Source organism: Euwallacea fornicatus, chromosome 26, assembly GCF_040115645.1.
Source record: "Euwallacea fornicatus isolate EFF26 chromosome 26, ASM4011564v1, whole genome shotgun sequence".
NCBI classification, from domain to species: domain Eukaryota; kingdom Metazoa; phylum Arthropoda; class Insecta; order Coleoptera; family Curculionidae; genus Euwallacea; species Euwallacea fornicatus.
In genome coordinates this window covers 2862220-2875778 of record NC_089566.1, presented here as the reverse complement: position 1 = coordinate 2875778, position 13559 = coordinate 2862220, and the positions used below count along the sequence as shown (strand labels likewise).

Genomic DNA, 13559 nt, shown 5'->3' with positions numbered 1-13559 from the left:
TCCTCAGGACCCGTGGAAGAAATTGATAGAAAAACACAATATGGTAGAACTAGAATGCGAAATTGTGTTGAATAATGATGCGATAACATCAGCTGTGACGTCATCATTGTCCCAGATATGACGTCGGCAATCAATTTTTTTCCATAGTTTTCAATGATTTTATGTTTGTGTATACTGCGCATCAACTCTTTTTCCTATGCTGCATAGTAGATTTTTTCTATCAGTTCACAAAAACACATTTTCTAATCGTATCCGGCCTGTCCAAATATTTGTTGTTAAACGAATCGCCCACCGCCCGTTACGTCAGCATTCCATCGCCATCATCATAAAAATTTCAGTTTTTTGAGTTACCAGGAAACGCATTGCAATCTTAATTTCATTTGAAATTGAGCCTCCGCGCAGTCGGACCAAAACTAAAAAATATGAAAATTTAGACATTACAGAAATATTGTAAATGTTAGGATATGAACCCACCAAACAAATCAATGGAGAACTATCCCGAGCCGTTTAGTGGAGTCGGCCTTTTATCCTTAGGTATCGTAAAAAAATATATATTTTTTGAAAAAATATAAAAAAATTTGGTATGTAACGAAATAAAAAAAGTTTATGTCCGAAATTCAGAACAATTTTAATGTTCATTTTTGTGATTTTTTCGAATAGAAAATGGCGACTCGAATAAAGTGTTTTTGCAAGGCTCAGCGACCCGATACACGGTCAATATTGGAACCATGGGAGTCGGGACTTCAGTGGACTAACAAATAGCACATCAAAAATTACGATTTTTTTCCAAAAAATGACAAAGGGGGTACCCGTTTACCGCCACGTTTTGCTCTTCGTACCACGACATCTCAGTCGGACGTGGGGCAATTGCTTAAAAAAAGCTCAAACTAGTCGTCTCGGACACGTCATATTTGGAACGATGATGACGTCAGAGCCGATACTGTCCAATCAAAATATGTGAAATTCGAAACTAAAGTCGACGTGTCCAAGCATTTTTTATTACTTTAATTCTAGATCGCGAAAATAGATTTATCCAATACTTCGTATACACGCTGTATATAGAGTTTTACAGTATCTCTGCTAATTTTGCTAGCTTGAAAAACCCTTCGTTCGTTTTATTTTCTCGAAAAAGAAATAAATAACTCTCTTTCTGTTAATGGATATTTAGATCAATATCATTCGAATCAAGGGGATACTTCAGAACCTTGAAGCTTGGAGAAATATTCTCGGCAGAATTGGAGATCTAGATCCTCGAAGCGGGAGCATTATTCGGCCTTTTAAATGCTTTTGTTTGGTAAATTTATCAAATAATTAAATCACGGATAAAAATCTTTGTTTAATGTTAGAACTATCTAGTAAAAGTGTGTGTCGGGAACGGCCTTTTTGCCTCTTGGAATGGAAACCAAAGCTCTGCTAAAGATCTCGAAATGGCAAAGTTTTTACGAAATTTTTTAAGTGGTTAAAAACTGTTTCCATGTATCGGCACCAATGATGGAAAACCATTCGTAGTGCGAATATTTTGATATAGGCGGATTGCCAAAATAGGGAAATGCAAAGGGGTATTATTTATCATTGTTCCAATGTTTGTCAAAGATAGGGGTTGCGCAAAATCACACGTGGAATATTTGGAGCTATGTACGAGCCCTAACAATTAAATGTTCGGACGATATACGAAATGTTACAAAAATTAAATTAAAAAATAAATTTACTACTGTTTAACAGGTTTTTTTTCCGCCGATGGAACTATCAATTCATGGAACTACAGTAATTTATGTATATAATATACCATATATATACATGTATATATATGTATATATATAATATATAATACAATATACTACATTGTTTAATATCAAAATGGAGAAAAATGAACGTTCTTTTGTTTTATGTCATAAAAAATGCATTACCCCAATTGAAAAAAAAAAGTTAAAAATGTGAAAATTAAATTTGTTATTGTGAACTTTCTGCGCGTGCTTTTGGCTAAATGAGTATTGGTGTCTGTTAAGGTGATCTTACAAGAGGATCAGTCTTGGAATGATCAAAACCTGACTTAAGTCAACTGTGCTATTAAGTTTTTTTCATGGGGCAAATGTCTAAAATTTCTCTTCAAAACGTGCTAGCTCTGAGTCACTGCATGCCAGAGTTAAAAAAATCTAAGAGCTAATATAGGATCCAGAGAGCATTCTGTCTCGTGAAAAAATACGGAAGTGCTCCCGTTTAAAAAAATTAGATTTTATAACGCCCCGCTTTCCTTGAACACCTAATAGGATTGTCGCTAATTTCAAAATTTACCTTGATTAGCTTCATATACATCCCCATAATTGATTTTTTTCTAAAATAACAAATGAACTCGTAGGCGTCCGAGGAGCGATTAGACGGACGCCCTGTATATCCGGAGAGTGCTACAGGACGTGGTTGCGCAAGTCTGATTGCAATTTTTATAATTTAACATTTTGCAACGTAAATCAAATAATGTTCTTATTTTCACCCCCATCCCTCGCACTGTTTCACCCACAGGGCGAGCGAAAAACCATCATTCACGACCATTTAAAAGGAAACGCTTGGATTGGGGCAAATAGGAAATGTCTTGGACTGCGGAAAGAAGGAGTAAAGTAATATTTAGTGATGAAGCGTCATTTGACGTCTGCATGGGGGATTTCGGAAAAAGAGCGGTTCGGACGAAATCAGGAGCAGTCCGCGAGGACTGCCTCAAGCGGATGGTGAAGTTTCCCCAAGGTGTTACGATAAGGAGTGTACGAGTAGCAGAGGTTGAAATTATTGATGGTACTGTAAATGCGGATAGCTACCAACAAACTCTACCGAAAAATCCGATTCCAGCTGCAGAACAACGTTTTTCAAACGAAAGATTCATGCTCCAACCGTGCCGCACTGCGAAAACTACTGAGTGGTATGGGGACGATAACGCTAGAGTACGTCACGGCCGTCGAGTGGCCCAGACTTGAATGCCATGGTCAATTTGTGGCGTAAGACGAAAGAGTCGTTACGTAATGATGTCCAGCGCACCATCCCAGGCTTGAAGGGAAAATGAACCGAAATATGGAATTATTTTACACCCGGATTTTGTCAAAATTCAGTGGATCCCGTGCCGAAAAGGACGCGGGCCGCTCCTGCTTCAAAGGGCGATATTCCATCATATTAATGTTTATTTTTAATTTAACCATTCAAAAGCGTTCGAACGTTTATTTGTTAGCAAATTTAACACGTTTTTGGAGTTTAATTATATGGTTCTTGTAAAATTAAAAAACAAAAAAAAACTTGGGTCAGAAGTGCACTTTGTGATAAGTGAATAGTTCGTGAATCGATATTTCTATCGGTGAAATAGAAAAAAATTAAAAAAACGGTAAATTTACTTTTTGTAATATTTCGTATATCGTCCGGATATCGAGTTGCTGGGGCTCGTGACAGCATTCAGGGTGTCCCATTTACGAAAATATTAAAATAAGGAATTCTACATCTCGTTGATATAAATGTATTTTTTTTTTACATTTAGCTTGAAAATCATACGCAGAACTTCTTTCTCTACAATTCTCGCGTTTGACGACCTCGACCCAGTTCCTTCAAAACGTATGTAGACGTTACACCCTGTATAAAGATTTAAATTGAAGAAACTGACTCGATATTCTGCTCAAAATTCTAAAAAAACTTACGCCTTTGCAAAAAACGAAAATGTCCTAGTTCTAACACCAAGTGCCAGTGAAATTGACAAAGTGTGAACATAAATTCGAAAAACGTATAAACGCTCTAGTTCACAATCTCCATTTTTACTTCACCTTAAATGCAAACTCTCAAAGACATCGATTTCTTGGAATAAATGAATAGTTTTGTGGTCGTTAAAGGTACACTATTGTGGAATCAAAACACTCAAAGGTGATTATTCCGGTTAATGGTCTTTTAATTAGCCACAATGTCAGTTTCCCTCCACAAATAACGAACATTATTGGTTTTATACGGTTGAGTCGGAGTGTTCCTTTTGCCTTTCGTTCTATTTTGGAATTCGACCTCACACACCCAGGAGTTGTTGAATTGCGCACTGTTCTTAGGTAAAATTAACTAAGAGTATACTCCACTCCTTGCCAAGCACTCAGGAGCTAAGAGACCGGTAACGGTCTTCAAAATGTTGGAAAAATGAGCAGAGAAACGAAAATTGACAAAAATGAAGTGGGTGGATTGTCAATATGTAAAATTCAAATGAAAATTCATCGTCTCAATCGCCGAGGAATGATAGTTAAGAAAAACTGCCGTTCCTCAGCGATTCAGACGATGAAATCTCGGAGGGTTTCACACTCCATACAGTTACCGCCCCTAGTTGGGTATTACGTGTAATTCTTGAAGTTAACGTTAATTCCTTAATTATAAAATTATTAATTAATAATTTATTAATAATTAATTAATTTAAAAAAATCGCCCGAGAGGCATAGAACGTATTTATCAAATTATTCGATAGCAGAATGCAAATTTAGGAGCTTTTGCCGATATCGCTAGTGAGATCTCACTTATCAACTAGCAAGCGAAATTTTCACGATGGTCCCTCAAGCAATTCCTGTTAACTCCCTCGGTGACCAACGTAGTAAAACGCCTTTTAACATCGACAAAAAACACTATTTCGATTTCTGTCCTTCAAACAACATCGGAGGCCCTAAAATGCACGAAAGAAACGTCGAAATTAACAATATTGGAAATTAACAATGGTCACAACAATCCGGCCGAGTTTTAGACCGGTTAATGCTGAAACGAACGTCGAGGGATTACATATTGCTGGAATACTCTGTATATACCGGGTTAGTCATGCGACACGTTCATTAGAAAATTTTCAACCTTCCACTATCGTAATTGAATGAAATGATGTTTCAGGCTAGAATCGAAGTGAAATACTTTCAAAATGGCGGCCCTCCGGGTTATGACGTAAGTAGCTATTAACTTCGTTATTTTCAATGGAACTCCCTAATTTATTTTTCATTTTTGGATTTCTTATTAAATTTTAAGGCCAGTTTATGTAAACTGTCTTGCGTCTAAAATCGCTCTGAGGGGTTTTGGCGCTCAAAGAGGGCTTAATAAGCCACGTTTTGACTTACGTAAATTTGATATAAACTTCACAACAGCTGATACATGCCTTCGAAGCGGCGTGCCTTCAAACTCCTTATCTTGCTCGTTTCAAATGGGACACTCTATCCAGAATCGGTTTAGGGAACCCTAATAATATTTGACGGAAAATTAAATTTTAGGTTCGAAAACGCTTTAAGGTACAGGGTGTTCCGTTCGAAATTCGCCGTTAAATTGTCGTTGAGATTTAAAGTCAGGCAACTTCGAAAATACATCGGGGGGGTAGTAGAAGACCTTTTGTCAAGTCGAATACGTCAAAATCTAGCTTGTTGGGGTCTCTTTGAGTCCCGGAACGCCGGTTAGCGCACAATACCGATCCCGTACTCCCGCACAAATGTGATTTCCATGGGAGTCTGCACCTGTCAAAACGGCCAAATTTTCCGCTGCAATTCGGAAATGGCAAATTTTGCACGTAGGGTGCTTTGTAGAAACTGGGCTTAAAATTTTAACAACAAATTCGATAAACGACTCGAAAATCATGGCATTCGAACTCAAATAACGCCGTTGACAGCTACTTCCGGTGCAATCGGAAGTGCCACCATTTTGAAAAGGTTTCGCTCAGATAAAAAATGGTCAATTCCAGCCGGAAAGAAAATTTCGCGGGGTCGCGAGAGAGGGAAGTGAAGGATTTTTTACTGAACGGGTTGCGTGGCCGGCCCGGTATAGGATGTGTCAATAGCGAGGTCAGTAAAATTGTGTCAAAGCCATGCGATTTGGAGGTCAAGAACGTGCCGTTTTAAAGCATAGAAAATTCCGATGTTCTTTTTCAGAGGTGAGCGAGAAAAACCGATATTTTAGAAATGTATTTTAATTTTTTCCTCAACCGATTTGGCGAGATAACGCGAAAGGACTGACCGTTCGCCATTTCAACTTTTCGCCGTTTAGATTTCCGACAACCATCGCGAACTCTGTTTTTTCTAATGAATCGACCAGAATGCAGAGAGTTTCTGCCGGATATCTAAACGTTGCATTGCGAATCTGATCCCACGACGTGTCGGAAAAGTCGCAGGATGTTGTGCCGACAATTTTGAATTATCTCACTAAAAACGACGAGGAAAAAACGAAAACGTTCCAGTTGCTTTTCAAACACCTCCGAAAGTCATCAGAGCTTCCCAGAGTTCATAACGGCACATTCTTGAACTCCAAACTGCGTAACTTTGCCCCAATTTAACCAACCTCGTATCTTTTATCGTTACCGAGATCCCCATGGTTGAGCTCCAGAAACGGACGCCCTACATGCATATCTGAATTAACCTTGATTAAATCAGACAAGCAGGAAGAATTTACCTTAATGGCGGTAACAGGACCTCGGTGGTGATCAATTTTGGTAACAACTTTCCCGGTCGCAAGGGAGCATATAATAATACTGCTGTCTTCCCCCCCTGTTATTATCACGGAGTTATTAAGGGCGCTCGTGATGCACAGGACCGGGGCTATATGCTCAGATATTTTCAGCTTCATGTTGAGCCCTTTGAGGTCCCAAACGATCACGCTGATGTCGTTAGAGCCGGTGAGGAGGAACTGGCTGTGTTTGGTTACAGCCATACACTTCACCTTATCCGTGTGTCCTAAAAAATCGACATGATGATCATTTCCCCTGTGGATGCGAGAGATTTGGTTCTAAAATGCGCTGGAAAAACCAGGCAATCCATCATGATTGGCGTCCTTTTTGCATTCTAGATAGCTCCCGTAACTCGTTGGGAAAATATGTTCGAATGGGCGCTCAGGTATACATTTTTTTCCTAATTCAAAAGGAAAGCTTTTAAGGATGTGCTGGAGGGATGGAAACGACAATAAGAAATACTTCCAGCAGCAGTGCAATATTTTTAAATGAAGTGCAGAAGTACCATTAATCAACATTATAGGCAGCCGTTATAAATCTTAAGAGAAATATTTTATTTTCTATATTCCCAGTGATTTGTTCTTGTTGACTTAAAACGGTGAGAAACCTTTGACAGAACTCCTCTAACGTATCTTCTTTATTTTCCCTATTACTGAGATTGATTTTACACGTATTTGCTTTAAAACGAACGGGAATCTTACGACTTTCCTCTCGACTTGAGGCTCCTCAGGCGTAAAATTTCGAGAAGAAGAAACATCGAGAAATATCGCTACACGACCTAATGGCGAACGTTCCACCACAGAAAAAAGTTCTTAAGTGTCTCGAAAGAGGAGTAATTACTCTTCCACTTAGCCACGAGCTGCGGCATTGATTTTGCTTTCCCGTTTTCTGTGATACACTTAAAAGTAATTACTTCTTCCTTTTTGAAGAAGTTAACATACTCGGTCGACGTCGGAATCGTCTAGTTTTGTTGCAGAGGTCGAGCGAGATCAAATATCAGACTTTCAAGTTTGTTGCTCAGTTATAACTTCATTAAAGCTTTAAATTCGATTAGCCGAGATACCCGACATCAATACCAATCTTTTCAAAAGAGATTTTGAACTCTCAGTAATTTTCTCAATTTCAAGCCTCAATCGTAAAAGCTTTATGAATCCGAAAAGCTCATTATCGACCGCTTGTGTTTCTGAGCTTGATCCGCCAGTTGTTAAGTTCAATCTGATATGTATATAAATTACACCCTCTTCATGATTTATAACGGCAAAGTTTTAATACGATCGCTATGTGTAGCTAACCATTACCTGACCTCCATCCCACACGGGCAGCCCCAGTGGCGGCGCACCTACGTCGGGGCGGTTCGATGCGGTGGCCGGAGGCCCCTTTATTTCGAGCGCGCCACTGAGTGCAAAATGAGGTTCTTTATAATTTAAAAGACATGGATTTGAAGTCGGTAAAACTGGAGAGTACAAAGTACTCTTCAAGTAATAACCGACGAATCAACCGGAAGGAAAATTTTTGAAAATAAGCGAGTTTTAAAGGGCCGCGATACGCCAATGATTTTTAGGGCGTCCTTCCTGAGATGTGCTCCATAATTTGAAAGTTTCGAATTTAACCACAACAAAAATTGAAGCGCGTTGCACCCGTTTAAGGCTGAATTGTGGGATATTTAAAAGCCGAAAAAAAGTTTAAGTGAAAGGAGAAAAATATTTGTAATTGTGGAAAAATGGTTGGCCGCAAAAACGTAGTGCTGACTCGACGTATACAAAGCTTCTGTATAACTGGATAAACAGGCATTTAAAGGAAATAAAAACAGCAACACAAAAAAGAACACGGTCAAATCTAGAATAATGTAAAAAAAAAGGTTTAGTTGTATAAAATTACCAACATTTGGTTGTTTTATTGCCGCATCCTCAGGTGATCCAGGTGTTTGCGTAAATTCCTGAGGTATAATTGAACCTTCCCATTCGAATTGCACACTAGGTATAATTGGACCAATTTATTCAGCTTCATATACGGGCAATTAACAATTACAATTGGGAACACAACCACAGGTTAAAATTTATTAACACAAATATCCATATGAGCGGCACATAATGCCATAAACGTGATCTGCAGTTAGTGGTTCGGAGTTACTGGCGGGACTTAGAGAGAAAAGAAACGTTTTTACCTTAATGGTTCCGTGGCACGTTCCTTAAGTCTTTGCTAGGGGAATCGCGAATTGCTTCTGTCGGATTAGATGTGTGCTTTTTTAAAATTGTTTGGGCCCTCAGGATGCGACAATATTCCAGGAAATATCGGCGATTTTAACCAATTTCGTTTTTTTATCGATCCAATTACCGCATTGTACCAGGCCAAGCCAACCTTCAGACAACATCAGATTATTAACAATTAACCTAAACAAATAATCAAGGAAAGAGTAATCGATTTTTAATTAAATTTGTGAATCGTCGAATAGGTTTCGGGAAACGAAGTACGCCACTGACTTGCACGAGCAGCGAAGCCTCATAATTTTTAAATTTATATGAAAGAGTTATACGAAAAGTGCTCGAAAACGTGAAATTCCAAACGAAAAAGTCATCGTTTATAAATTAATTTGTAGAAGTTATGAAAAACGAATTACATCATTGATTGTCACGGATATGGACATTATCAAATTGCCAAGATCGCGTTTTTCTGAACACAAAACGCGATTTAATGCTACTAAGTTTGGAAAAATTTGTGGGTGATCTTGGAAATCAGGCACGCCGCTGATTAAAAAAAACATTGAAATATCGGCATCTCGAGCCATGTAAATTCAGTGGCACAAAATTAGGAGCGTACCTGCATGAACTGTCAAAGTAAACTTTGCGATTTCTCAGGTGGAATTTTGAAATATTGCGGAACCTGCCAGGAATCAAATGCTTACGCCACTGGTTTTCATGAAAACTGAAACGCCAACGACAGGGCCGAAAGGGTTACTTAATATTTCAAAAAACGCATTTTAATCCATTAGAAACAAATGCATATAGAACAGAATTTTCAAGAAAGAATCAAAATCGCAACCGAAAAAGTCAAGCGAAAGATGTAAATTTGGAAAATGGGCGGATTTCAATGGGCGGCCGTTTTGATATACCGGTGATTTACTGTAAAGCGTATTGCAGTGATCCTCTGTAACTCGAATAATCCTCTTAAGCAAGGTAAAAACAGAGGCGTGCCGTAGGCAATTTTGAACTGCAACATCGTGCGGATAAAATAGAAATTGACGAAACTATTTCTAGGAGTTGTTGTTGTATGTAATTAAAAAAAAAAACATGCACTTTAGTCATTTGAGTCATCGCGTACAGAAATAAAATTTCGAGTAAAGAGCAATAGCAACAGGAAACTAACTTAAAATTATATAATTTTCAAAATCGCTGGATCGTAACACGCCAATGATTTTGTATACCTATATTAAATACTGTAAAGGTACTCTATAATTTGAAAAAAATTGATGTAATTACAGTAAACCCAATTTGGTGGTAGTACCGCCAATTTGTCACCGCCTTAAACCCTGTAACGCTTAATTAAGCTTTTTCTAAATAGGACAAATTTCACAGTCTGGTTCAAAGTCACAACTGATTAGAACCGCTCCCACGTGACTTCGTCTTTCGCCAACTCTCACAAATCTCTGGATCCGTCCCTGGCCCGCACATTTACTTAGGACACTCTAAACAGCCCCACGTGACTAAATCGAAAGTTAAAAGGAGCAGTAAAGTGTCGGCCTTAACCTCTAATTACCTTTAAACGTATGCACCAATTGATTGGTCATAATGTGCCAAAGTTGAGGATCCGTGTCCACTACAACCACGACATGTTGGCCATTGGGAGTGCATTCAATTAACCGGACGTCCGGCGTGATCATAACTTTCGATTGGCTGGGCAACGGCGGTTGTAACCAGTCGTTTAGAGGTACCACGAGCGGCAAAGTGAATCCATCGCACCATGCCATAGCTGACGTCACAAGGTCGCTCATCAAACCACCTCCGCGTTCCGTCACTGGTCTCAGCCAGGAAATCAGCTTGAAAAAGTTCGGAAATTAGCGCAGCTGTATTCACAGTTGACCGATGATTTAGAGCCGTTTGCTTTATGAACACGTAGTCCAGGGTTGGAAATAAAATTTCACTAGTCTAAAAGCTGAAAAGTGATTTCATTTCCGTTTGAAGAGGAGTCGAAGCAATAATTCGTAATTGAAAAGTTTTCTGTTCAACAGAAAAGAAATACCAGCTATTAACATAATTCCTGGCGGTATGATTCACATTTATTAGGAAATGCTTCGTCTTTACTTTCAGCAGTAAACGAGAAAATTTATTAAGGCGCTTAAAATGGAAATGATGCCCGGTTAAAACAAATTATGGTAAGCTGCGTTATTTATTCAAAATTTCTGACTACTATTATTAACGAGTTGATTTTTTGAGTAGATTTCAATGTTTTAATGAATTTCGTAGAACCCGCGTAAGTTTTCGGAAACTTCGGGATCTGATACGTCGCCGTCTGTGTCATAGCTCATAAACTCCCGGAACAATCAATCAATCAGTTTTAGAGTCGTCGAGCTCGAAGGTGAACACCACACTCTGTATATGCCTGCTAGGTGTGTTAAAAGAAAAATAAAATAATCAATCACGTGGAACTAACACACTCGATCATATTAATTCCTCCAGAAGTTTCTGGAGTTCGTTAGTTTCTGTAAGATATAAATTAAATATAAGCATCGGAAAATACTTACTTGAGTTCCTAATTGAAAAGTATCCCTTGTCAATACATCGGTAGACTTCCTGATCGAGTAATAAACGAGCTCAATTTCTCTATCTAATAGATAGCAGCGCACGTGCTCTAATAGACATCTGAGATAACTCACGGAGAAAGTTTGAAGCTAAAATGCAAAACTTCTTTTATAGGGTCGTTCTTCCCTTCACTGGAGTACACACTATATTGAATCCGTGCGACCTGGAAACTGCTTGTTTTTTCCTTTATCATTTTTTTCTCCCCCCCCCCCCCCCCCCACTTAAAAACTTTCCAATGACTTCTTTTATGACGAAAGTATAGATTCGACAAGGAGATGTAAAAAATATATTTACTGGAGACCACGTAGCCTTAAAAATCTGGTAAAAGCAGGATGAACCTATAAATAAGGCGCATTTTGAATTATTTAGAACTCGGGACTCGGTTCTGACCCAATGCAAACGTCATTTTAAAATCGATTTTGCTATTTCCCCTCTGTTTTACGAAAATTCATTTACACCGCAGAAACTTAGTTTTTTTACTCTTTAAAAGTGCTCTATTCAGAAAAATAATCTGAAAGGAGGAAACGCTTTTTTCTGGTCCTTACGGTACGAAGAAAAATATTTACCATCAGGCTTTCGTCTAATTGGCCTGGATAACGTGTTTTTACGACGTATTTTTAGCATATTTTAAACCCCAGCTCGTACTGTTATGAACGCACGCAAAATTACCATAATGGGACGTTTACACAACCGAGAGAAATTTCCTAGTGAGCCTATGGAACATGATAACTTACCGCCGCTAATAAAAAGTCATAATTGCACATACAAAACTTTTTCAGTTTCGCTATATCTCCACTTTTGAGTAAGTGAATCCAGGCCTCTTCCACATGTCTTAATCGATATGTTACGTCTTTGTGCAGAGTTGACTGAAAGGGCGTCTCTTTGATTTCAGACAGGAGGGGAGCTGAAAAAAAACAACGTGAACATTACACAACTAAAATTTTGAAAATTTATGTTGACTTTTGTTGAGAAAGGAAGGCTTATTTATCGAAAACAAAGGCAGTTTGGCTTGATTACTAAATCATTTCCCATTATTCTGTAAAATGCGCTACATCAAGTAAATAAAGGAGCAATTCAAAGACTTACTGAAATTTTATTAAATCACACTTTCTTCGTGTACCTTCGGAAGATATAAACTGCTGCACAAAACGAGCGGATCGCAAAATATTTTTAGATCATTTTTAAGGCGAAATATCGTTAAAGTAGGATATATGTTTGATAAATCTGTTAGGAACAAGATGTATTGAAAAGTTTCCCTTTAGTGATTTAACAAGCTCTCTCCTAACAAGAAAGAAAACCAAATCTCGGATCATCAGAAACCTTCAGAAATGCCACGAGGAGTCCCGACCGACATGTTGTATCACACTGTGAAGCTCTAAATTGTCTTCGTGCTCGCAATCTTTGGTTATTTTTATTTGTTATATTTATTTATTCTTTTATATTTTTTAACCGAAGACTGTTTGCGACCGCAAAATCGGCATCAAACGAATTTCCTATCAACAAACAAGTTTTTCGCAGTTTACGTGCCGTTTAACCGAGTTTGTATTTCATTTTTACCAAATTTATAACTGTTTTTCACAAAAGTTAATCGATAAATTTTGGGTTGCAATGCACTATTGGATGCAGTTTTGAAAGACCTTTACTTTGAGGTGAGGTGACCCACATTTTAGTTTCAAAAAATCATCGGTGGCATCAACAACATTTAAAAAATTTAAAAAATATCAAAAGATAGTTTTTTTCCTATGTAAATGGTCATGTCATTGTTTCCGATTGAGAACTTTTCGTCAAGAACGCGAAGCGACTGGCGCAAGCATTATGAGATACTCATTATGCATAGGTGTACCAGTACAGTACTGGGTGTCCCGTTGACACGGGACACCAAACTGTAGCCATAGAACTATTGAAGGTGAAGCATTGAAACGAAAAACAGTACAAGAACAATGACCCAGAGAACATGTTGGTAATATTTTTAAAAATCTTATATCGACCGCTAGGTGGCGCATCTCGTGCATGAGCGCCCTCCAAGGGTACTTTTATTCATTAAAACGAACTGTCTGACACGACCTTGAATAGATCAAAAAAAGTTCTCTAGCGTGTCACCGCTCTCTGCATCCTATGATCCGTTCCCGAGATATTTAAGTTTTCATCTGGGAACATTCGCAGCATCCTTTACAGCAAACTTGCAAATATATTAAAAAAATTCATATACAAAAATTATGCAAAAACTTTCCACGAATAAAACTGTGACATTTTCATGTATATCTTTTCATTGCACTTTCTTCAGTTATTTAACATATTCT

At 38.1% G+C, this 13559-nt stretch overlaps 1 protein-coding gene across 2 annotated transcripts in view; it reads right to left on the bottom strand.

Moving 5' to 3' along the window:
* The window catches only part of LOC136347069 (protein qui-1), a 124381-nt gene that overhangs the window by 25998 nt on the left and 84824 nt on the right, over positions 1-13559 (bottom strand). For both annotated transcript variants that reach the window (XM_066296714.1, XM_066296715.1), the window contains exons 15-18: positions 11994-12163; positions 11202-11348; positions 10217-10496; positions 6409-6689 (exon numbers count right to left, since the gene is read on the bottom strand). In XM_066296714.1, coding sequence (XP_066152811.1) covers positions 6409-6689; positions 10217-10496; positions 11202-11348; positions 11994-12163 — 878 coding nt within the window. The remainder of the gene's footprint in view (positions 1-6408; positions 6690-10216; positions 10497-11201; positions 11349-11993; positions 12164-13559) is intronic.